The 27,598-nt window shown below is 39.4% G+C and overlaps 1 protein-coding gene across 3 annotated transcripts in view; it reads right to left on the minus strand.

The window, feature by feature from the left end:
- CDK14 (cyclin dependent kinase 14) overlaps nucleotides 1–27,598 on the minus strand; it is a 335,682-nt gene that overhangs the window by 151,368 nt on the left and 156,716 nt on the right. For all 3 annotated transcript variants that reach the window (XM_038173994.2, XM_021271226.4, XM_021271225.4), the window contains one exon: nucleotides 17,156–17,279. In XM_038173994.2, coding sequence (XP_038029922.2) covers nucleotides 17,156–17,279 — 124 coding nt within the window. The remainder of the gene's footprint in view (nucleotides 1–17,155; nucleotides 17,280–27,598) is intronic.

Genomic DNA, 27,598 nt, shown 5'->3' on the forward strand with positions numbered 1-27,598 from the left:
CTCCCTAAGAAAAGAGAGAAAACTGGGAAGCAGCTACAAATCAATGAGCACAGCGCTAGGGAACAGTTTGAGTTTAGGATAGAATAATAGTGTATATATTTATTTTTTTTCATGGAATTTTAAGACATATGCATAATGATCTTGCTAAAGACAAGAAACTTAACAGACTACTTTCATACATTTTTGAGGAATAATGTTCTCATTATCTTTCCCTAACAAACCAAAGGAACTGAGGAAAGAAAAAGTTAAGTGCTACAAACCATTGGGGAAACTGTTCTATCAAAACAAACAAATTACTATGGATGTACAATTTGATGAAATGTATGCTCACCAAGCAATGGCCACAGAAGTCAACACCTCACCGCAGTGCTATTGAGTATTAAGTTAACAATTGACTGTGTTCCCCATCTGCAAAACTAAAAGCATGACTGCAAGAGCCAATTTGGGATTACTCCATCTGGAGTCCAAGTAAAAATGAACCAATCTTCATCAACTGGTATCTTGATAACTTATCACTTGATAAAATGCAGTAGGTACTTGACATATTGCATGAGACAGGCTAAATAGGACATACTGGCAAAGAAATAAATAAGCTTGCTCTGTGCTGTGCAAGACTTATATTAGCAGAAAATCATCACGTAGATAAACTGCCTTCCCCTTTGTTGAGGTGCTAAGGGGACTGAACACACACCAGATTCAATCCCTCTGTATACAAGACAGCAGTACCATTTAAATCCTTCTACTGCAACGCTTCATTAAATCTGACAGCTGAAGAACTGTTAAATAAGCACGTTTTGTTGCTAGTGTAGTGATTCACAGTCATCCAAACAGAAACACAGAAGCTAAGTTTCACTGAAAGTTTTATATTTGAACATCTAATCCCAGTTTACACTCAGATAATTTTGTTTCTTCAAGGACTATACAACACTGAGCCTGACAAGGTGATGCCACAGCCAACACGTACTGCTTTTCCCACTAACAAGGTCCAAAATTCAGTGCAATGATTCTGGGGAGTGCCAAAACTCTGGTCAAATGCAAAGTTGGTTGCATGACTATGAAGATGTTGCTCAGTGGAGTGGTTTATGCCAGTGGAATAACACTACTTTGCTGATTCATCACTTATAACTTAGAGGTCAAATAGCCAGAGAAATTTAATGATGATAGTACTTAAAGTAATGGTCAGGTAAAAGCCTATTTAAGTGACTGTAAATTTACTTCCAAACAGGTAAGATTTCAGGAACTAGTCTAGGATAATTTAACAAGAGCAAGGCTAAATCTTAAAGCAAGTGTTTCAAGAGTATTAACATCTACAAGAAACACACTTCTGAAAATCACACCTAATAATTATTTCGATTTATAAATCCAACACCGATAGATTACCATGCAAAACCATCATGACATGGGCATTGAAACGATCACTTCTTAAAGTGCAATGTCTGACATTACATGAATGGCATAACTCCTCAGCTAACACATTCACCAGCTTCTGGCCTCTATGCTGCACAGCCAGTGCAATTAAGTTTGATGTGCCCACGTTTCCAGGTAAGATGTCACCCCAGCACACACTTCCCTGCTGCAGCACACAGCTACACTTGTTCCATTTCACAGCCTCATCTTCTGAATCACAGCCGCCCTGACTGGCACCAATGGTTCTGTAGCAATAAAGAAGTTTAATCCAGGCTGCTTCCAGGACCCACGACAGACTAGTCATAGAAAATGAAAATACTCAGTTAATTCTTGGTATCACTGCCATACATTATATTCTGCAGCTTACATATTTTCTTAGCATGTAAAACACTGTCTTGGCCATTCTGCTGAAGAACTCCAGTACATTTTGCATGTGTTACCACATCAGTACATACATTCACATGCTAGATAATACCCACAGTATCTAAACACACATCTGTTTGCAGTGGCAGATGAAAACAATCCGAGAAAAATGATCTTAAAACATCAGTACAATACATTACGAGCACCAGTACAAAGCTCACAAAACAAACAAAAAAAAATCTAAGCTATTACAAAGAACAAAATAACTACAACAGACCTAAAGATTTCACTAAATTATTTTTTTTATTTTCACTTTGCTTTAAAGTGTGAAAACATTAAGAAAACCCATGTAAATATGTATGCTTCTGTAAAGCAGCATTATAGAGCAACATATTATGAAAGGGATCTCTGGAGTCTCAGATTCACCTGTTCAATCGAATCGCTCCTCAAAACTCATTTAATATCTATGTCATCTTTAATTAGCTGAATCACAAATCTACAAGGAGAGTTTTGTGAGAGGCATTCCAATATGCTTAGGTCTAAATGATTATTTGACTTTACATCAGTAGTCAGGCATCTGTATTCCTGCAGAGCCACCTAATCAGTTCATAATACAATTTTGTCACAGAGAAGGAAGAAATGAAAACAGACAATTTCATTTTTAAAAAGTTACATTAGAAAAGCATTAGGGCTGTGCTTTATACAGTATGATTCTGGAAGCGTGTAGTTAAAAAGCAAATGTTCCTCATGTGGCATCTTTCTGTATATTGATACTGAAATGCTGAGATGCCACTGCCAAGACAGCAAAATTGGAGCTATAGGACCATATCTAGTCTGTTATATACAGATGTAACGGTACTAAGTCAGGGGAATTGCAAATCCCTGTATCATACCTCAGTAAAACAAATGAAAAACTGTTAGTACTGAGGCTAAACCATTCCTTTTTCTATTATTTCAGTTAACTTAAGGACTATTGATGTGCTTCTCTGTGCAGTGCTTGATTAAAACCTGATTCTGGACTGCAAGCAAAGTAACCCTAATAGTATTTTGATCATAGGCAAAATACTACTGCCATATTATTAGTAACTTTGGAACTTTTCATGCTTTATATAAACCATTTCCTATTTCAGATTTGCATGTATGAACATAAGTACACAGGTGAGCGCATCTCATTCTGACAACCCATTCAGCATCACATCCTGCAACCTATATGGCAAAGTTGGCTGTAACCCTCAGCAAAGAATTGTCTAAGTTTCAAGAAGGTAAATTAGGAGTTGTTTTTTTTTTTTTTTTTTTCATAAAGTGCATTTCAGTAAGACTGTGCTTTTTAAAATATATATTTTTTTTCCTAAGGTCAACACACAGTTCGAAACTGAATTTTCAGCCTGCTTGAAGAGTACAGAATTTACCATCAGCAGTGACGGTACTGATATAATGAGTCTTTTCCTTATAGTGCCTCATGCTTGGTATCTGTTTTTACGACCAATTCAACCCACTACAGTTAATAGCTAACTTAAAGATCACTGCAATGAAATATCCTTAAATGCAAATATAGCCACAAGAGTGAATACTGGGAGAAAAAAGAAAAAAAGAAAAAAAAAAGAAAAAAAAAGTGACCTAAAAATTGCTGAAATAAGAAGGATAAGAAGAAGGATAAGATGTGCATAGCTGGGGGTAGGGATAAAAGAGATGACACCTTCTTCTCCCTTATTTCTAATGGTCACTGGGAAAAAAAATAAAATAAAATAAAAAATAAAAAAATAAAAAAATAAAAATTACTACATCTGATATGTTATATAAGGCATAAAAGCCAAGGGTGAGAAAAGCTGAAAGTGACCTTGGAGGAGAGCTTGGCCACCTTTTAACAAGGTGAAGATCTAACCAGATTTTTTCCCTAATATGTAACGTGAAAATCATCAAACAGCACTTCCTTCCTTGTACAAAGCAGTTGTCAATGTTGCTACCTCACCCACATCAAATACTTGTGATTCCTGAGCTCCCACTTTTATCATCAGTAACTTAGTTCCTGATGGCCTCTGGGTGCCATGGAGGTCAGTGGCTGCAGCAAAATTCTCCTCTTAACACATGAATAGGAATCATGCAACTATAAAAAATATTAATATATCGAGCACTGTATCCTTCAGAAAGACTGAAAATAAACCCTACATAAATTATTAAAAATTACCTAGATAAAAAGTGGATCCGTTGCAGTAAGGTTTTACACCATTTAGGACAAAATAAACCATGATATAGATTACAGAGCAATCATTTCTTTAAAATGCTATCTCAATGATGGAATTATTTCATATTGTGTTAAACAGCACATTTCTCTTAATGAACTGCCATTCTCCTTTCACATTAATCTTTTTCTTTGCATATCAATATTTTTTTTCTGACTGGTGATAGTTTCTTTCTTCTTTAACCCATACCGCTTCCCAGTTATCCTTTAATTTCTACATAGCTGATTATTTCCTGTGTAAAATAAATCTGCATAACTATTAACACATCAATGAAATTTAAATGATTACAATTTGGCATAATTTTCTCCCATTATAATATAGCATGTTCTCCTAAATAAGGAAACATTAAACAAAAGCATAATCAGACCAAGAAGACCAACAGGGAAAGTACTAGGGAATCAACCTGGATGCCTATATTCAAAAGCTTTACCATGACCCTGGTAGGCTTTTGAATATAGCTACACTGACAAAAGCAGTTTGCCATTTCTCAGGCAGGAGGAAAACTACTAATGAAATATCACCATGGACTGAGACACTGGAAGCACCCTTCTGACAAGTTAGCGTGGCTGCAGCTGCTCAACACTTGTGAAAATCTCACGTTATGTATGAAATTTCAAAAACCAGACTGGCAACGCAGCACACTGAGGTGTTTCTCAGTTAATTCCTAAACAGGGAAAGGAGGGGGAAGCACATCTTAGCACATCTTAGTCCAGAAGTCACACTTCTGATTACTTTTCTCATTCCCTTTAAAGTGCCACCATCACAGTAACTACATCAATTCCTCCACTGATATTTTTTCCCTGTATCTATAGTATCAGAAGTGAGTAAAGAAACTTTGGAAACATAAAACAGGGGCCTATAGCTACAGTATTTACTAGACTACAGACTGAGGCTATAGAAGAAGAAAGATGTGTAGGAAGAGAAAACTGACATGAGATCATGGACACATGACTGGATGAGGTTTTAAGGGTTTTTTTGCAAGGAAAGCAAAAAGCTTGTCACTGCTGCCCAGATTTTAAATACATCTACAGATTCCTTTGGCTTGATGGGCCTCTCTTGTGGTAATAATGCAAGATCACAATCAGCACTGAGCTAGCCGCATTACAGATGACATCCAAATCCCACATTCTTCCTAAGCACAAAACACTGAAACAGATTTTCATCACAGTTGTTTTAATGGTGTCATAACCAACTTCCTTTATTGCCCTTAATGGATAATTAAGACGCTTTCCTCCTATTTAAAGGCTCAATATATCTCTAACTTGTAACAATTTGAAACTGGATTGAACCCTAGGTAATCTGAGAAGCTTTTAACAGGGGACTCATTTAATGACTCAAACCAATCTCCAGTTCCTTATTGGTTTAAAAATAAATTATTATTTTTTCCTTGTCAGCCAATAATCCTACACAGTGCTTCTTAGTGGGAAGAGCTCAAGTTACAGTATCTACTTATTGCTATAGCTGAAAAGATGGGTATTTTTCAAGAATTTTAATTTCAACAATTAAAAAACAATCAGTAGAGACTGACGTGGACATAAAGTCCAGTTTGTCTCCAAACAACCTATGTCAAATCTATTCATTTTCCATAGGCCAGCAAACCCATTTTCCAGCCATAAGATACTCATAGAATCATAGAATATCCTGAGTTGGAAGGGATCCTTAAGGATCATCAAGTCCAACTCTTGACACCGCACAGGTCTACCCAAGTTCAGACCATGTGACTAAGTGCACAGTCCAATCTCTTCTTAAATTCAGTCAGGCTCGGTGCAGTGACCACTTCCCTGGGGAGCCTGTTCCAGTGTGCAACCACTCTCTCTGTGAAGAACCCCTTCCTGATGTCCAGCCTAAACTTCCCCTGCCTCAGCTTAACTCCATTCCCGCGGGTCCTGTCGCTGGTGTTAATGGAGAAAAGGTCTCCTGCCTCTCGACACCCCCTTACGAGGAAGTTGTAGACTGCGATGAGGTCTCCCCTCAGCCTCCTCTTCTCCAGGCTGAACAGGCCCAGTGCCCTCAGCCGTTCCTCGTACGTCTTCCCCTCCAGGCCTTTCACCATCTTCGTAGCCCTCCTCTGGACACTCTCCAACAGTTTCATGTCCTTTTTATACTGTGGTGCCCAGAACTGCACACAGTACTCGAGGTGAGGCCGCACCAGCGCAGAGTAGAGCGGGACAATCACCTCTCTTGACCTACTAGCGATGCCGTGCTTGATGCACCCCAGGACACGGTTGGCCCTCCTGGCTGCCAGGGCACACTGCCGGCTCATATTCAACTTGTTGTCTACCACGACCCCCAGATCCCTCTCTTCTAGGCTGCTCTCCAGCGTCTCATCGCCCAGTCTGTACGTGCAGCCAGGGTTTCCCCGTCCCAGGTGCAGGACCCGGCACTTGCTATTATTGAACTTCATGCGGTTGGCGATCGCCCAGCTCTCCAACCTATCCAGATCCCTCTGCAAGGCCTTTCCACCCTCATTCGAGTCCACAACTCCTCCAAGTTTGGTGTCATCAGCAAACTTGCTCAAAATGCCTTCTATTCCTACATCCAGATCATTTATAAAAATATTGAAAAGTACCGGCCCTAAAATGGAGCCTTGAGGGACCCCACTGGTGACCGCCCGCCAGCCTGACGCAGCCCCATTCACCATAACCCTTTGGGCCCTGCCTGTTAGCCAATTGCTCACCCATTGTATGATGTTTTTATTTAGCTGTATGCTGGACATTTTGTCCAGTAGGATCCTATGGGAAACCGTGTCAAAAGCCTTGCTGAAGTCCAAAAAAATCACATCAGCTGGTTTCCCTTGGTCTACCATACGGGTGATCTTATCATAAAAGGAAATCAGGTTAGTTAGGCAGGACCTACCCTTCACAAACCCATGCTGGCTGGGACCAATGACTGCTTTGTCCCCCAGGTGCGCCTCAATACGTTCGAGAACCATCTTCTCCATGATTTTACCAGGCACTGATGTGAGACTGACAGGCCTGTAATTGCTAGGGTCTTCTTTCTGACCCTTCTTGAAAATCGGCACAACATTTGCCAGCTTCCAGTCTACCGGGACCTCTCCAGACTCCCAGGATCGTTGAAAAATAATTGAGAGAGGTTCCGCGATGACGTCCGCCAGCTCCTTCAGCACCCGGGGATGAATCCCATCCGGACCCATGGACTTGTAGGGATCCAGGTGGAGTAGCAGATCCGCACACGTTCAGGGTCGGTTGGGAGTTTGTCATCCCCACCGTCCCGGTCCTCCAGCTCGGGGCACCCTGGGTCCCGAAGCCCATCATCGGCATTGAAGACAGAGGCAAAGAAGGCGTTAAGCGTCTCTGCTTTGCCTATGTCATCGTCTGTGAGAAGACCTTCCCTGTCAAGGAGCGGCCCTATGTATTCTTTAGTTCTCCTTTTTCCATTCACATATCTAAAAAAACCCTTTTTATTTTCTCTCACAGACACAGCCAGCTTCAACTCTAGGTGTGCTTTAGCCACACGAATTTTCTTCCTACAGACACGAGCAGCATCCCTGTATTCTTTCCATGTCACCCGGCCCTCCTTCCAGTAGCGAAACACTCTCTGTTTCCGCCTAATCTCCATAAGAATGTTCCTGGTCAGCCACGCTGGCCTCCTGCCGCGCCTGCCTGACTTGAGATATTTAGGAATTGCCTGATCTTGTGCTTCTAGGAGGCATCGCTTAAAGAGTGACCAGCACCGGTGGACATCAAGGCCTTCAAGAGCAGCTTCCCAGGGGACCTTGCTGACTAGTTCCCCGAGCAGCCTGAAGTCCGCCTTCCCCATATCTAGGGATGAGGTTTTGGTGGCACTTTTCCTTCTGTCACCGTAAATTTTGAACTCAACCACTTCATGGTCGCTATGACCGAGGCGGCCACCAATCACCACATCTCCCACCAGACCCTCTCTGTTTTCTAGCAACAGGTCTAGGAGGGCACCTTTCCTAGTTGGCTCCGTCAGCACCTGCACCAAGAAGTTATCATCTAGGTGCTTCATGAACCTCCTGGACTTGCTCGTGTCAGCCGTGTGGCACTCCCAGTTAACGTCTGGCAAGTTGAAGTCCCCCATAAGGACAAGGGGAGTTAATCTCGAGGCCTCTCTTAGTTCTGTAAAGAATAAGTTATCGGCGCTATCGTCCTGGCCGGGCGGTCTGTAATAGACTCCCACAACGACATCCCCTTTATTCGTTCGTCCCTTGATCCTTACCCAGAGGCTCTCAACTTTGCCATCGCCGACCTGAAGTTCCACACAGTCCAGCCCCTGCTTCACATACATCGCCACCCCACCACCTCGCCTACCCTGCCTGTCCCTCCTGAAGAGCCTGTAACCGTCTATCGCAACACCCCAGTCACAGGACTCATCCCACCAGGTTTCGCTTATGCCGATGATGTCGTAGTTGCGGGACTGGGCCAGGACTTCTAGCTCATCCATTTTATTCCTCATACTGCGTGCGTTTGTGTAGAAGCATTTCAGGTGCGTCTCCTTACACTCAGCACCTTGTGGATCGAACCGAAGGACCTCACTGGCACACAGCCCCTCTGATTCTAGCGTACCATCCCTTAGGTCTTCACCGGCGTGCCTGGTTTTAGCCCCTTCCCCCTACTCTTCCTGCATCGACTCTCACAATGGCAATTTTTAAATTAGTTTTGCCTAATACCTCAATAAACCCATCAGATCAATGAAACAAATTAGACTGAGGTCCATGATGGGAACAGCAAGCTAAATAGATATGAGAAGCAAAAGGAATTTGCACAGCACTGGACCACAAATTCTCCTCCAGTTTAATCTCTAAAACAATGCACAAAAGAATTCATCAGCCCAAGCACCAGAAATTAAATCTACCTCTTTGCACTGTTGTCGCTTGAGATTTCCTGCCACCTATGCAGTTCATCTCACTCCCCACGTTTTCTGGGCAAGATACAAGAAGGTTGGGAAAGCATCACATGAAGCCATTACTTCTAGGAGGCGAGGGGAAGGAGGCAGCTTTGGCTATTCCCTGACAGCAGTCTGTTGTACTGTTAGAAACAAAGAAGATCTGGGGTGGAGGGACAGCTTGTCATCTGGGGGAAACAAATAACGGATACAGCAGCTTCTAAAGGGTCTCTGGGTCCACAGCACCTACAGCTTTAATCCTTCCTCCAAGACAACATATTCAAAGGTCCCCTGGCTACCAATGAACTTAGCTCCTGAGCTCTGGGATCCCTTTCTCTGGTTCCAGAAAGCAATGAGCCCATACAGGCATTTTTCACTGAGTTGGTAGCATGCATTCAAGGTTACACCAGGCCAAATATACACAGGTTGCTCTGCTGCTCCAGGCCTCAAGCCCAGGTGTCGAAGTGAATAGCACTCTCAGTTTCTGCTCTCAACAAAAACCACCGTGTTACAGTTACAGAAATTACGGTATTTTCTAAAGACCTGCAAGCTAACTCAAGCTTGAGCATCTTAAGATTTCACTTTCCAGGTTCCTACTTCCTTTTTTTTTTTCAACTCACAACATTGTGAGCCATCTTCATTACTTGCTATTAATACAAACATTATCAGTACCCCTCAAAAAAAACTATCCTTGCAACCTTCCCTGGGGCTATGAGAACGAATTCTTCAGGCTGGAAGGCTATTATCAAAGGGGAACAGGCTGCACCTGGGGAAACAGCAACCTCTAGCAGGAATATGGGAAATAAATGCCTTTTTCATTCTGTTCATTTCAGATTAGGTATTTGAGGAGTCTGTGGACCTACATTTTGGGTATGCTGGTTCCTTTCATCACCAGCAGCAGCCTTTAATAAAAACATTCAAACATCTTCCATGATTTCTCCAGCCCTGGCACAGCCTGTTCCTGAAGTAGCAGGGGTTTGTGGTGGGTCAGCTACCTCCAAAGTGACCCAGGCAGCTCCTACAGCTCATCCTCAAACCACATGACTGCAGCTACCCAGCCTGATGTTTCCTAAAGCCAGGAAGGTTAGAGGTTGCCAGCCCACAGCTAGAAACATTCCCTGAGGAGTTTTGCAAACAATTACACCAAGCATCACTGAAAATGGAAACTTCCAGCACCATGACAACTCCATATACTGATATCTTCAAGAACTGATACTCTGTGGACCATTCACACAGAAAAACATAGTGTGAGCAATCTTTTATGCTATCCAACATTTCATACGAATGCATATAAAGATATTCCTTACGGGACTCTTACTGTGCAAAAAGAACTATTTTTTCAAGTTATCAACATAGCTTTAATCATTTTAACAGTAAACTAACTATACAGCAATCGTTTTGTCCCTCATGACATATCTCCAACATGCTCCCTGCAGTAAAATCTGTATGGAAATTCATGGAAACATCCTCTTTAATACTCAGATGCAGTTTTAAACTGCAACTCTATGGAGTACAATTCTCTTTATTACAATCCTCAAGCCTCTTTGCTCCTGTTATCTATTATTAATCATCCTATATATCCAAAAGGATGCAAGGCTCAATCATACCTATTTGATACTGTCTTTTCTTACATCACAAAGTTTTATATCAAGAAAATTCTGAAAGTGTAAGTCAGTATTTCCACCGTGATGCTAGACCTCCTGCAGCTCCTTACTCATCTAAGAAGATCCCAAAAGATAACAAAAAGCTGAAATGAAAGGCTTTAGGGTCTGTGTTATTTGGAAGACTAAAGCAAAGAAATTTACATGAAAATTCTTCTGCCATTTTTCTTTCCAAAGCCCACTCCCACAGACAAGAAAGAGCAACTCTCTGACTGCAGGAACAAGCATTAAAATACCTATTTCCTAATGTTCTTTCACACTCACCTTGCAACACTAGAACTCTTTGGGGCATTACCACAGCCTGAGGCTTTTTTAACGGACTGAAACTAAGAAGAATCAGTGGAGGGAAGGGGGTAAAGGGGCAATTTCTGTGCAAGCCTTACAAAATGTAATAAAAAATTAATAATGCTAATAAATCAATCAACAAGTTTTCCTATCCTTTCAAATTACAGTCAAGCTAACAATACCTTCTAGACTTTCTCTTTCACACTTTGAAATTATATTTTGCACATCTGCCTCTTGGGTACCTGCACAGTCACAACCATACGCTGTGTCTTGGAGCCATGGCATAGCAAGAAAGTTAGAGTACATGCTAAAAAGAATCACGCTCCAATTAAAAGACGTGATTACATAGGAGACCTTTGCACTTGAGAAAACTGCACAGTCCAAAATGCAGACCAAACAGATCTTCAAACTTCTCAACCACACAACTGGTACGGTTCACCTATACTGCAGGCCTAGCAGAAAAGACAAATGGGAAAAGTGTCTGCAGGGAAGTTTCACAAACAAGAAAACCCCTGACATAAAATTCCCAGCAGCATGTTGATCAACTAACAGATAAAGCAGAACAAGATTCTTAATTTGGTCAGTTTCTCTCACAGTGTCAGAGGTGCTATGACTGCTTCACATGCAAGCCAAGCTGAAATGTTTTGTTCCATATACCTATGATGCCCTGAGGAGTTTTTCAATAAATCAGCAAGTGACATTCAATGTACCTGCCCTCAAAAGTTCCATAACTGTTTTATCTGAAAATTTCTAATAACAAGTGTAACATGTATTTTTTCAAGCCAGAGAGCACAACATTTTTCAAACTAAAGAATATGTAAGAGAAAACATAATATGATCAGTTTAAAGGTCCACATTGTTCCTAGAAGAGTCAGAATATTGGGCTTCTAATTGAAGTTTGGGGACAGAGAATAAGAAACAAAACACAGAAAGACAAATCCTTCCTGGAAAGGATCCACTTCCCAGCTCCTTGTTGATTGCTATCAGCCATTCAGAAACTTTGAGCTGTAGTTTAAATGTAATAATCTGGATGTAAGCATAACCGATTAGCCAATCTTGATTTATATTGGCATACACAATAACTAAATTCTAACAACAAGTATTGTATGTAAGAGGACCTGCTCCACCATTTTCCCATCCCTGGAACTTTCCTTCACATCCCAGACCTTCCTTCTTGCTCTTTTTGAAAACTAGTACAATGCTGACTTTTCCCCCGTTATTGGAGACCTCCCCCAGTTGACACAATCTTTCAAAGATGATAGAAAGCAGCCTCACAATGACATCAGTCATCTTTCCCAGTACCCTCAAGAAGTCTTGTGTTTGGACTCATGAACTTGCATGGGTCAACATTTCTCAGAAGATCCCTGACTCAGTTCTCTTCCACTCACTCTTCTCCTCCCTGAACCATGTCTCTGACGACATAGGTTTGTGAGATTTCATTTGTGAAGACTGAGACAAGGATGTCACTGAGCACATCAGCCCTATCTGCGTCTGCTGTGACTACCTCACGTGCCCCACTTAGCAAAGGGCCTACATTTTCCACATAGCAAAGGGCCTACATTTTCCACAACCACTTATTACTTCTCTCCCTAATGCTCCTCCAGCATCTTTACTTTTCCTCCTCAACAGCCTGTTGTTGCCTGCCTCCTCCTTCACCCCAACTTATTTTCCTCCCAGGTGCCTTAAACTCCTCAGTGATGGCAGAGCTGCTGTCGTCTAAGACCTGTCTACACTGTAGACCCTCCTGCCTGAGTGGTCACTCAGAAGCACCATGATGCAGAGTCAAAGATAATGTGCCTGGCAGTCTGTTCCTCTAGTGTTGTCATCTATATTTGCTTTTCCAGTCTTTGGTAGAATCTTTTAGAGGTTTGAAGTCATGCTTAAAAATAAGGGATCGTGGAAATGACAAGTGGTACTGGTTATAATATGTACCTCATACATAAATAAAACAAAGAATTCTTGAATGATTGTTCAATATGAATACAAATTACGTACTTCCTTAGAAAGGTATTCTGCTTAGAATAATAATCACCTGATTGCAAGTAACTCTTGGAAAAAAATAAGATATTCTTAGTGTTCAGTCTTTGGGTTCATGCTCCTATCCACTGCTGTACAGCCACTTGACACTCTAACATAAATGCATTTGCTCTAGAAACACACCTTGCTTTTAAAGCTGCTCAATGATTTTCCTAAACAAAGGCTCCAAGTTGTTGTTTATTTGTTTGTTTTAAAGTCAATACACATCCAAAGGCCAAATAAATACATCTGTGAATAGCGCACAGAAAACTTAAAAGTGAAGAAATAACTATTCAAAGCCTAAGCAACAGTTACACAGCCCAGTCTATGTGGTGGCTAACATCCAGCACAAGGCTCTGTTCATTTAAGTTTGTAATTGCTTATGGTGATACTCATTAGAGGTTTTTAATACTTTATTTCTACTCAAGACAGACATATGTACAGGAGAAAATAACCAAAACTACAGACAGCTAGACAAATTCACAGTGCAGGGTCAAAAATAACTCTTGCATTTAATTTCATAAGGAAAATTCCTATATACTTTAATTTCCTCTGGAATTTTAATTAGATTGAAGAAAAAAAAAAAAGAATGCAAGAATAGAATTCAAGGACTATTTTTCAGAGCAACAATTATTCAAGAAGTAGTCTTCCCTATTATGTCTTCTCAAGGAAGCCATTTTTTATACCTCATCAATTTTTAATTTGATAAAGTCTCTGTGTTCTGTTATCCCTTTTCATTTTACTGCCGAGTCTTCTCATAAATGTTCATTTCATAGCAACTATAGCACAACGAACAGTAAAGCAAATTCCCGTTCATCTGAACAAAGGCACTCCCACACAGTGGAGTATCTATGTCTGGGAGCTGTGCTATAGAAAAACACATGCCCACGGTTATTCAAAGATTCCACTTCAGCTGCAATGCAATGCACTGGCAGGCATGAATAGCCTTTCTTTTACCTTGTTTATTCAAGAACTATGATCTACTGCAGCATGCTTTTAAGTATTTGATATCCCACACTGAGGAGATTAAATAAGCCTGATGCCAAATTAAAAACCTTCAGCCAAGCTGTTGATTTTTTATAAACTTATGAAACAAAATCTGAAGGTCTTGTCCTTAGAGACTAAAAGGCCTTTGCTCTAGGATTTTATATTTATTTTGCTAGCAAAGTCAACGCTATCTCTGTCAGAAACTGATTTCATGATAAGTTCTCTTCTGCCTTGAGTGAATTCTAAAACAAAGCACCCATTTCTCTAATTTCCATACCACTTCTCATGTAATTAATCAAAAATATAATCTAAATCAACTTCCTTTCCAAGCCATTATCATGAATTAGTCATTTGCGGAAGAAAAATGTAAAGAGAAGCAAGACTGTATCTTACATCTTGTTTAAGAAGAGTCTTTCATACTGGGAAAGTGGAAGATGGGCTCTAATGGTACAGTGTTTTAATAGGTAAACATGCATTCGTGAACATGTATATGTGCATGCACATGTTTATGCTCTCATTTCTCATGCCTTCAGTGAAAGAGGTCACAACCCTTTAAACTTTAACCTCATCACGTCTAATTTTTCATCTTGTTTCTCAGAGAAATTTAACCCATCTGGTTTTGAATTTTACAAGTTCATTAGCCATGAAAGAAAATACAACTTGAAAAAAAATATGGAGTCATATAATCTTCTCTCAGTAAATAAGAGGGGGTTATGCAGGTGTTTCTGTTACATCAAGACAAACTTACAACAGAAAAAAATCCTCACTACATTATACATTCACATGCCTATTACTTGGTATTTCATTCTAGTTTTACTTTTACACCTTTATTCTTCATTTCATAATAATACATAATGGTCAATCTTTAATTCCTGCCAACACAAAGCTGAGAAAATATTGCCTTTGATGTTGGCAAAGGAACATTAGCCTCATGCTGCACTGAGGTACAAAAAAGTCCTTAGAAGTGAGAGCTCCATTTCCTACTACAACAAGGTGAAAGCACATAAGCAACATAAATGTCCCAAGCTTTCTTATATTCTACTGAACATCAGCCAACATGAACATCAGTTGTACGTCTGAGTTGGGCATCACATTGACCGGTTCACATTTCCAACAAAGAATTTAGCAGCGCTGGGGAAAGTTTTTGTTTGTTTGTTTTCTTAAAAACACATCTGAAAAGTAAGAAGGCCTCTTGTACCCAGCCACAAAAGGAAGGCTACTGGACCTAGCTCAAGGAAAGGGCTGGCTACTGTGGAATTAAGCAACGGTCACTGAATTTTTCAAATTTCTAATCTTCTCTTCATTTTTAACAGGTTTTCCAGGGATTTCACATTAACATTATAATAAAACATAAAGAACCAAGACTTATTGCTCTGACACTTCATGTTTGTCAAATTGCTTGGATAGAACTTCATTATACCACACATGGAGCAGGATTTAACCAACAAATTTAACCAAAGTAGGGCTATTAACTTTATTTATTTGAGTACTGGTAATATACAGCAATGTCTTGCAGTCCTAGATGAGGATCAGCATCACTATATACACTAACTGATTTTAAATGGGTTTCTAGCCCAGGAGAGACTACAGTCAGAGAAACAACTAAAAACATGAAATTATAACAGATTGACTATATCTGTATCTGATAGATGATTATTTTATTATTATTATTACTAATTCATTATAGTTGATTATTTTCAAGGGAGATATTTTCAAAAGATTAATTCTTCTTGAATGACTTTTTTTTTTTTTTAATAGCTTCAAATTGGCCATATAGCTTGAGGGGTGGGGGAAGAAATAAAGGGGAAAAAAAAAAAACAACACATCATATGAGACACTGTACATAACAAAGGAGTTTGTAAGGTCAGAGTTTTCAGTATCCTCCAAAGCTGGAGCACTGTCATAATAATCTCTTGAAGGATTTATAATATGGGGATATTTGGGATTCAGGTAACTGTACAGTGTATTATACACAACAACAATACAACAAAAATATCTATTTCAAACAGCACAATACCATCAACATAAGACTAATTCATACTTCACTGCAAACAAAAACACTTAATGATTTGTTTGTTTCAAGTATTTAAGAAATGAAATCTTATAGTAAAATACAAGATGCGGGAATGCTTTTTTTAAGCATTTCTTTAAGAAACTTTTTGCATCCTCCAGGTTTTGAAAAACAGCCACAGAAAATGGTATATGAAAATAAATTATTCCTGTTTCTAATACTGTTTCTTTAATCACCTCACAATCAAGTTCTTGTGGAGCGTCCGTCCACCTGAATTTCTGCTCTATTCTCCAGCACAGCAAATACATACTGAGCTGTTAATTGCAGTAATACTAATTAAAAGACAAAAACCAGGACTACATTAACAGTGAAATTGCCAATTAGCACATAAGGCTTCCTCATTACTGCTGGTGAATGAAATGAGAAGCCTGATGTGGATAGCAGTCATAAAAATAAAAGACATTTCAAAAAAGCTGATAGGTCATATTTTCAGCTTACTTCAGAAGTTCTGCTGGAATCAGTAGCTGACAAGTTGACCTACTGGAAAAAAAGAAATTCCTACAACATTTTCTGAAAATCACTAAAGAAAAATACTGCCATTTTCCACATCTGTATTCATGTTAACTTTCAGAAGAATGATTACATCTCCAGTGTAGTCACTAAAAAGTATTTAAAGATCAAAATTAAATATATATATACGTATATATATATATATATATATATATATATATATATCAAAAAGGGCTAACCTTTCAGTGGACAATTTCTCCTGCTTCTATACTTCACATAAGGCTTTTCCCCATAAGGGACTAAGAATGGATACTGAAAGCAGTCCAGATGATCTTAGTTTCCTTTTATCTTTAGAAAGAATAAATAGTCTTAAATCTTTCAGTCTCTTTCAATCAATCATCATTTTATGAAAGTTAATCCTACTTCCAGATCTCCACAACCCTAGAGCTGCTTGCACAAAGTGACTATGCTCTTCACATATCCTGTATTTCGTCAGTTCTCTCTCTCTATCTCTCTTTTCAAAGGTTCTGAATTTTAATTCAGAGGTCTCATGGCAAGTAAAACTGAAATACTTCCAGCATTATTTTCGTGGTGAGAATAGGAGTATATATTTGTTTTTCACTTGCTGCCTTTTAATCAAGCATTTTGTTGACCATAATCAATTTCTTCGCTCAGGAGAAAAATGTGCAATTATCTACAATGAAGAAGGTGTGTCTAAGGAATAGGGTGGGGGGAAGAGAAATCAATGGAACCATCTGTCTGACATTCCTACAACATTATAAGAGACTTGTAATTAACTGCTTGCCTACCAAAGTCTGCCAGCTTTAACTCCCCCGTGTCACTGATCAGAAGATTCTGTGGTTTCAGGTCCCTGTGCAAAATGTAACGCTGGTGGATGTAAGACAGTCCTCGCAGCAACTGAAATAAAAATAACTGAAAAAGAGGGGGACAAAAAATGACCTCTGTTAATATTTTGCATATAACCACAGCTGATTTCTTCACAATATGCAGGGTGCTTGCATATTGTGGTAACATTGTGTTAGAATTCCTCCCAAACTGCGTAATTCCCCACCCAAATTGAACACAATGAAATTTCAATCTAAAAAATATGTACTTTGCAAGGACTAACTTCATTCTCCAAGCCCTACTATATTGTAGATTCAATTTGCCTTCTTTAAAAAGAATAAGAGCAATATACCCATGTGCAGAAGGCTCGATTTCTACCAAATTATAATTATATTCCATTTACCCATATGGCCTTAGAGATTACGTGGTAGCCTGAAGACAGATGTGTATCTTCCCTAATTATAGGAAACAACAGTACAGGGTGGATAGGGATGGGGAGATAAGGCTGGGGGATGGGATTGGAGCTAAAACAAAGAAATTAATAGTATAACAATAATGCCTGCGTACCCAAGGTAATCTGTAAGTATGAGAGGTTTTCCCCTTCAAAGTCTTTTATGGGAGTTGCTTATGTATATTTCATTAAGAAATGACAATTCACACTGAACAAAAAGGTGACTGTTTAAACCTACTTATAATAGTCTTAAATTTAAATAAGAACCTAACTCATTTCTCATGTTTTTGTTTGTTTGTTTTTTAACTCTTCACTGTACTCTACAAATGCTTTCCCTAGAGCTAAGCACTGATGTTTTGTATTTTTGTAATTTACAATTATGAACAAAGAGCTGGATGATGGAGATCTTTTGTCCTCCCCTTTTCAACTCCTCTCCCATCATTCTCCTGCACTCTTCTAGTGGCACCTGCTGTAAAGGCTGTAAATCATTCACTAGCAGATTTCTGTCAATACAAAGGGTGATTAATTGTTTCCTAGGAGTTTTCTTTGCAGTTCTGAAAAATCTCTCCTAATACATAGATCATTCCTATTGCATGAAATATTTAAAGAAGTACTACCGTTTCCGAGTTGGAACAGAACAAGCATTTGTAATGCCCAAAATGGAAGATTCAAGAATGAATGGACCTCATGCCTCACAGCTCACCAGCTGGTGAAACATGCTCCCCTGGAAGCTGTGGAAACCACACCAAAGATTTGGGAAAAGTCAACCTGAGCACATAACAATGTCTAATTAACTTGCAACACAAGCATCCTATTTAGTGACTGCTGTGTGAGGAGACAATATAAAAGGGGTTACAAAATCTGATTATAGAAGAGAATAAAGGCTGACATGAAAGAAACAGAAATGTCATGTTACTGAAGTTGAAATGAATTTAATTGCATTTCATTTTTTCCCAAAGTGCAGACACAATACACTGTATGTGTAGCTATTTAGCCAGGGCACAAAGAGCCATATCAATCACCTTCTTGCCAAGGCTGAGTCTAACAATGTGCTGAGGAAACTTAAGAGCAAAATACAGAAACAAAAGAAAGAATAGCAGGAAAGTCATAAGTAACATGCACATTCCTTTTTGAATTGTGGTTAAAATGGAACTCACAGTACACAAAAACTATTTTAAAGACAGGAAGCAGAAATGGCTTTCATTACAGTCTTAAAATATAAGTTAAATTCTACTAAATAACTTCCAACTTCTTTTCATAAAAGATATGGAAAATAGCCATTTTGCCAAACTAACTCAATGACATTAAACTTCAACTGTTATTTTTAAGCATCTTGTTGTCTTACAGCACTGCGATCTTTGTAATTCAAAATATATTAATTAATGCAGTCTTTCATTTGGCTTTAATGCAAAGCGTCAAGTGATTTGACACATTGTACTAAGAAAAAAAAAACAGCAATTTCATAGCTAAACAGAATAAACATCTGCTCTTGAGGACAGCTTTGGAACATAGGTTTGTTCCAAACTGTTAGACATATTTCTCATGAAGAACTTCCACAAAAGTCAGTTAACTCTCTCACATACACTGTGTGAAATAGAAGGGGAAAAATCACCTTCAACTCATTACAGGGTAAACTTTGTCAAGTTTTGTTTTCTCCATTCCCAATCAGCATTGTTTTACTTTGGTGATACTAAAACGTGAAAAGATTTTACACGGGTTCATGAGAAGCAGGTCCTGCCTGACCAACCTCATCTCCTTCTATGACTGGGTGACCCACCTTGTGAGTGAGGGAAAGCCTGTTGACATAGTCTACCTAGACGTCAGGAAAGCCTTTGCTTTACGATCTCCCACAATATCCTCTTGGAGAAGCTGGCAGCCATGGATTGGACAGGTACACTCTTAGCTGGGTTAAAAACTGGCTGGAAGGCCAGGCCCAGAGAGTGGTGGTGAATGGAGTGAAATCAATCTGGCATCTGGTCACCAGTGGTGATCCCCAGGGGTAAGTGTTGGGACCCATCCTCTTTAATATCTTTATTGATGACTTGGATGAGGGAATTGAGTGTGCCCTCACTAAGTTTGCAGATGACACCAAGTTGGGGGGGAAGTGTCAATCTGCCAGAGGGCAGGAAGGCCCTGCAGAGGGACATGGAAAGGATGAGTCGACAGGCAGAGGCCAATGGGATGAAGTTCAACATGGCTAAGTGCCGGGTCCTACGCTTTGGTCAGAACAACCCCATGTGGCGCTACAGGCCTGGGGGAGAGTGGCTGGAAAGCTGTACAGAGGAAAAGGATCTGAGGGTGTTGGTCAATGCTCACCTGAACATGAGCCGGCAGTGTGCCCAGGTAGCCAAGAAGGCCAACAGCATCCTTTCTTGTATCAGGAATAGTGCAGCCAACAGGACCAGGGAGGTGATCCCTGTACTTGGCTCTAGTGAGGCCGCACCTCATCCCCCTGTACTCGGCTCTGGTGAGGCTGCACCTCAAGTACTGTATTCAGTTTTGGACCTCCCACTATGAGAAGGACATCGAGGCCCTGGAATGTGTCCAGAGAAAGTCTACGAAGCTGGTGAAGAGCCTGGAGCACAGGTCCTGTGAGGAGCAGCTGAGGGCACTGGGATTGTTTAGTCTGAAGAAGAGGAGGCTCAAGGGAGACCTTATTGCTCTCTACAACTACCTGAAAGGAAGGTGTGGGGAGCTGGGGGTCAGTCTTCTCACAGGACTAGAGGGAATGGCCTCAAGTTGCACGATGGAAGGTTCAGGTGGGAAAAAAATAATTATTTTCAAAGTGGTTAGGCATTGGAACAGGCTGCCCAGGGGAGTGGTGGAGTCACTGCCCCTGGAAGTGTTTAAGGAAAGGGTAGATGTGGTCACGCGGGGACATGGTCAGGACCCTGAACATGGTCACAAGGGACATGGTCAGGTCCCTGAACTTCCAAAGACTGAAATTCAAGCTACTCAAACACCTAGTGGATGAGATTCCCTGGAACACTGTCCGTAGGGACAAAGGAGCTGAACAGAGCTGGCAACTCTTTAAGGATGTTTTCCTTAGAGCACAAGAACTCTGCAGCAAGGTGCTACACCTGGGTCGGGGCAATCCCAAACATGAGCACAGACTGGGAGCAGAACACATTGAGAGCATCCCTGCAGAGAAAGACTTGGGAGTTGCAGTGGACAAAAAGCTCAACATGAGCCAGCAGTGTTTGCTTGCAGCCCAGAAGACCAACTGCATCCTGGGCTGCATCAAAAGAGGAGCGGCCAGCAGGTTGAGGGATGTGACAGTGCCCCTCTATTCTGCCCTTGTGAGGCCTCATTTGGAGTGCTGTGCCCAGGTCTGGGGACCCCAGCACAAGGAGGATGTTGATCTGTTAGAGTGGGTCCAGAGAAGGGCTATGAAGTCTTTTCCAGCCTTAATGATTCTATGATTCTATTATTTAAGTAAAAATACAAACCTAAGTCCTGGCTGTACAACATTTTGCAAACTGTGTGCCCGTTGAGATTGCTTGGAAAGCGAGAATAGCAGGAGAGCCTCTCTATGTTCAAGTGTTCCCTGCTCCACGAGAAGAAAAAATGAATTGGAAAGAATAATTTCTGAAGCCTCAGGAAATAGTTTTGCTTTCTCTCAGACAAGATCCCTCTGCTGTCTTTGAGGAAAGCTCTCCCTGAGAAACCTCTCTGCTTCCCTTCTGTTAGTTGTGAAAGTAGAAATGTTACAGAAGAGATTTGTGGTTTTTGAGCTTATATGTTACTAGCTTTAATATTTGCATCATCATAAACAAAGCTATATAACCATCAAATATCCTGTGATAAACAAACTAGGGCATTACTTGTATACTGTTTGCATAGTTAGTGAAAAAGGCAGCTTAGCAATAAAATGAAAGACTCATAAAATGGCAAGGGTCATTGTGATGAAAATTGGAATAGAAAGAAAAGAGAAGTGAGGTTAGTCTATAGCAATCAGGGTTTTGGCATGGCTTCATCTTGCAGGAGAGCACTTAACAGTTTTATATTCAGACAATATGTATATTTGTGTTTCAGGTCTTGTTTATTGAGGATACATGGGGGGAGGGAGGGGAAGAACAACAACAAACAAACACATATTTTCTACCCTAACAGTTACACAGCTTTCACTTTAGTCTGAACTACATATTCTAATGAAGAATTTTCATTGTCACAATGAGAAAACTGCATGTAGGTCAAAGCTAATCTGGAGTTTATGGACTGTGACTATTAGCTGTTCTTGAAACTTACAAGAGAAAAACCTCAATTACACAAAAATAGCAGCACCTACAGCAAATAAATGTAGTCTTTAAGGTATAAGTCCTGGATGGCCACTCGAGCTACACGTAACATTTGACCAAATGCCTTGTTTAAACCAATGAAATTTTTTAAAAGACTTGCCAGCTGCCTGGATTAACATCCCTGCTTTCATGGTGTTTTTCATGAGTCTGGGCAAGCGTACAAGCTAGACCATTAAATGCACACATCTAACAGCTGCAAGATGGATCACATACAGCTAAATGCTTTACTATCTTGTTGGCCTCTGAATGTCACATAGGATCTTGAGCTCTTCTCATCCAAATGAGCTTGTAAACTAAACACTGACACAGGCCATCCAAAACACATCTAAGGGGAATGATGGGAGTTAATGCTTTCTGACTTTGGTTCAGGCAGCTCTGACTAATCTAATGATAAAGGGGGATGCTCATGTACAGATCATCTGTGTAGAACTGCTTAGATGACTCCACATCATTGCTATCCATTCCCAGAGATGGTAAAGAGAGTTCCTGGCAAAGGATGCTGGGGTACATGAAAAGCAGTAAGAAATTCACAACATGCCCAGAGAGATCCTTTGGGAAACAGCATTTCCACACAGTATCTGCTGAGGCACCAAGCTAATAAGCCCTTGAAGGGACTTTTTTCAGTGAGGAATAATCTTTTCCTGATGGCACAGAATGATTTCTGAATGATTCTCTGAATGAGCTCCCTTAGCACATGTTTTATTGTGGGAATAAAGGACCTGGGCCTAGATACAAAAGTAGAAAGCTACATGGAAACTTTTAGACAACAGAAGATGCACAGAAGTCCAAATCTTTGCTCTGTTCTCTCTGCAGCAAGAGAACACAAATGGAGCTGAGCTAAGCTGGACCTTAAGTAGTTCAGAAGAAAGCTGAAAGCAAGACAAGATTAATGTACCACTCCTTTAGCAAGCTCATACTGCTGTATTAGCATAGTTACTTTCAAAAAGTAATACACAATACTGCATAAGCTTTAACATCACTCGTCACCAATAACACACATGCTTCTGCTTGCTGTACATATTAAAGCACACCAGCTGGGTATCACATAATAATTTGAATTCTCTAGTGTGTACTCAGCATCAATCGATATCATACTCAGTCTTAATAGGCCATCAAATCTAAAAATACCTGTAAAAGTAACCCAACCCTGGACACCTCATGATTGCAACCAACATACTTCTCCCTATCCTCCAGAGGATAAGGCTTCTGTGAATTACTGGCTATTTACAAAGGCAAAAGGAGATAATGAATCCACGCAGTACACACAGCCTTAGAAATAAACTCAACTGAACATTATGCTCAACTAGGTTTGAGTTTACTATGTTGCTTGGGAATTTTAGATCCAGTTGTTTTAAACCAATACAATACAAAAAAAAAAAAAAAAAACTACCTGGTAAGATGTATTATCACCGAGGCAATAAGAAATATACCTGTGTGACTTTGGCTAGCAAGTCAAAAGCTGATAAAGCATTTCTTATTTATTTATTTTTTTTTCTACCACTGCAGGCTTGCTATTATCTCTATTATCTCTTTCGAAACAGGATAATACCCACAAGATAAAATGCAACTTTTCACTTCTAAAAATGTCCTGGGGAAATACTGAACTTTTTAGGTCAAAGCTTTGTAGACTCTCTTGCTTAAATAGTCACAAGAAGAAATTTCAGGGACAGTGTTAACTTGAGATGAGTTTGCATCCTGAAGAATAAAGGAACTTATCTGAATTAAAAAAAAAATGTTATCCATTTGAATCAGATTGATTTTGATAATCATAATAAGCTTTATTTCAATTAAAGTTACTTCTATTTGACCTCCCTGAAACCGAGTTCTCTCAAAAAGAATTTTAAAATACTTCTCTCCAAAAAGAATTTTTAAAGGCTTCTAACTTGCTTCTGCCTTCCTTACATAAGAGTCTTACCAAAGACAGTTTCAAGAAGAAATACATAACAATACAGCCACTGGGAATATAGATCATAAAATTTAATATATATATATATATTATAGACTTTTCTACTTACTGGCAAGCAGAACTGTACAGAAAAGAGACTGTAAAGTGTTAATTGGCTAACTTCTATTCTCTTTGATGTTCTTTTAATCATTTTTTCTCCCCTTTGGGTTCAACTACAGTCATTTGCAAGGAGGAAGGTGTGCTTAATTAACTGAATATAAAGACACTCCCTTATGATCAGTTAGAGTCATCTGCTAATGTTCAATAAGTAGAAGACACTTTCAGATTCTTACTCCTGAATGGCAAATGTAAAAATAAAATTCAATTCTAATGAAATAATTAAATCTCCTTTTCTCCCTTGTATCAACTCACTCCCATGCTGAACTAGGTCAGGGTGGCAATTGGTGCCTCAACAATTTTTAGACACAGAAAGAAAGTGTTTTCTTCAGCCCTATTTTTTTTTTTTTTTTTTTTTGCCATATGTGAACTATGTTCATACAGACAATAAATTACACATGCACACACTCATTTCAGTTTAGGGTTTGCACACATTTCTCACTGCAGTAAATATGAAAGTGACATTCTTCTAGCGTGAATTTTAACACACTGATAAAGATTCTGCATTTACTGTTCACAGTTGTGCATATTATCAAATCATTACTTGAAGTGACAAGACTGACATAAAGTAGAGTGAAATGCTGATGCCATATTTAATGTCTGATAACTAAAAAGTCTAATTTAAATAATCAATTCTCAATGCCATGTGTAAAAGACAACCTTAATTTGGCATAACATTATTCTGTCTGCCGTACACCTGCTTGTTCTCTGAATGAGGAATGAAAAATAGCAACTTCTCAACCACATTAAGCAGCCTCGCTTCCTACTTAGCATATCTGTTTGAATACATTTTTAATTCAGCTCTACATCGGCAGCATCACTAATTTCAGTGAGTAGGGGATTTCAAAAGCGTGACATTAATTTGATTTGCTTCCAGTAATGACTGATAAAATTAAAAGGACCACCATACTATGTATTCACTTTAGAGTAAAAGATTGTTTTTGCCAGATTGCTGGGAGTCAATGAGATGGGTGAAACAAGATATGAAAATTCACCATAGCCGGATAGACTATCAGGATTTACCTGCCCAGCTCCAGTGTACCTAAGTCTATAGCAGTCAACCTTCTGGTCAGAAACCACTAATTACATACACATACGTGCTCACATGCCACAACTTCTCCAACATCACTTTGTCCCACATTTGTGCCACACAGATGCAGGGCAGGTCCTGCATGTGGTTCAGCGTACATCTCCCTCAAAGCATACCACAAACCAATCATGCGATGGAAAGAAAACAGAAGCACAACAGGGAGGCCACAACAAAAGTACAGGGGAAAAAAAAAAAAAAAGTATAATTTGTATCATACTTTTTGGATACTATGCTTTAGTTACAAGCATATGTTTTTATATATTACTAATCATGAATGGAGTTTCTGCTTAGCAAGAGCCTTTAGCAAGAGCCTGTAATGCTTTGCTACTGCCAAAGTTTCAGCAGCTGCACATCCAATTTAGTGTTGTATAGCTTAAATATGTTACCTAATCCTTCCCTGTTCTGAATGCTCCCCTATCCTTTGTGATTCAGATTATTCTACAACAGTAATCAATTCAATTACAAATATTTATGTTTACAAAAGACATATGATGACAACTACCCGATAGCTTTGACTCAGATTATTAATTTTCACATTAGTCATTAAATGAGCCAAAATTATTCATCTTGTCAAGCACAGATTCTACTTTAAAAACTACAACCACTAGCTAAGGATAATGTTCACAGCACTGCAGTATGGAGAAGAATAAATGAATACTGCAAGTGACTGAAGTGCCAGAGTAAGCCTGAGATTTTTGATACCATCACATAATGTTCACTGTATTTCAACATTTTCAATTCATCCCACACTTCACCTTGTTTAGGAGGCCAGTAATAAAACCATGATTTAATAAATCCAATATTTTTGGCATATTTGATTCAGGAGTTTTGTTCATTTTTGTTAACTCAGAGCACTAAAAAGTTGACTGATCTCTTTTTGAGCATTTAGCACAGAAAAATGTTAAAGCACCCCATTATGTTCCGATAATGCCTATTAATTATTTTTCTTTTAATCTGTTTTTGTAATAGTTTTAAGACTGAAACTAGTTGTTGATTTTTGTTTTGTTTTGTTTTGTTTCCCCTTTCTTTCTTAATTTTAAGCATATTTGTACAAGAGTTTACAGCACTGTCATTGGAAATTCATTACCCATACTTTGCCACAGATATCACATGCCACCTTTGAAGTGAGTTATTTTCTCTGGCACAGACCTTCAGTCTTATAGTGAGTAAAGACAAGTGTAAAACACACTTCTGAAGATTGTGGGTGGAGATAGGGCTTGGCTGGTTCAGGTTTTGCTTCAAAACATGCCCATAAATTGTACATGGAATACCACTGCATCTCTCTTCCTAGGAACAAGGAAGGCTCAGAATTGAGATGGATAAGAGCTCCTGGGAGAAGGCTAAATATTCCTGTTCCCTGCATGCAAAGTTCATCAATGGGACCTGCATATTTCTCCTTATTGCTTTTTGGCCCTGGGAAAAAAAAAAAAAAGGTGTCCAGGGAGAAGAACAAATCAGAGCAGCAATATTAGCTGGAAGAAGAACAAACTGGAAGTTCCTTCTCCCTCTAGTCACAGTAGATGATAGGAGCCTTCCAAGTTGCCTGAAGTAAAAGATTTAGCGAGTGATTTTAAAAGACAGAGACAGTTTTTGTCTGGTTGACAACCACATTGTCACTCAGTCTGGTGTTGCACAGATTGCAGAATGGTGGGTCAGGGGCAAGTGTCTTTTTATTTTGTCAAAGATATTTTATTGAAGTCAAATGCTCATAAAAAGTAATATTACCTCGAGAAAAAAAGGCAGAGAGAAAAAACTATGGATGCTTTTCCCAAAAGACTGCAGCTATTTCAATGCAGCATCACTAATTAAAAAGCAAAACAGCTTTCATAAATATATTTATTTTTAAGGCAGGGATGCAAACAGGCAATGCAGGCATGACAGATGCGAGCCTACACTCCACTTGTTCACCAATGATAGGAGTTACAGAAAATTGACTCAGCTACAACAAACACATCCAAATGAAAAAATGATCTTATGTGTAGATAAAAATGAAATGCAACTAGGAATGCCATAAAATGAAGTAAAAGTTATGGTTAAATAGAGCTACTATTTCAAAGGTAAAAAAAAAAAAAAAAGTTTTAGCAGTGTGATACATTTTCACAGGATGTGCTGAAGTGTAGGAAAAAGTATTTAAAAATTAAACTATAAGTTTACAAAACAAGAGACATTTATAGAGAGCTGCAAACAGTGTCTCAGGAGAACCCAGAAGAAAAGGCAAAAGGCTGGGGGAGATGGCCTTGTACCAGACAGAAAGAGGCACAAATCAGAATGAAGATCATCATGAAAAGCAACTGGCAGTCGGTTTGCTGCTGTGACCACTTGAGTTTCTTCTGTAGGAAGCAACCCAGATATTTCAAGGGTCCAAGAGGCATGAGCAGTAGCAGAGGAAGCCTGCAGTACAGATTTCAGTTTGGACCAGAATGATGTGTCAGGACAGTCAGGAGTAAGCCTTGTACCTCCATTTGCCACAACCACCACATTTTGGAGTTTGGCGAGCTCCACACA

The sequence above is a fragment of the Anas platyrhynchos genome, chromosome 2, assembly GCF_047663525.1.
Source record: "Anas platyrhynchos isolate ZD024472 breed Pekin duck chromosome 2, IASCAAS_PekinDuck_T2T, whole genome shotgun sequence".
Taxonomy (NCBI): Eukaryota; Metazoa; Chordata; class Aves; order Anseriformes; family Anatidae; genus Anas; species Anas platyrhynchos.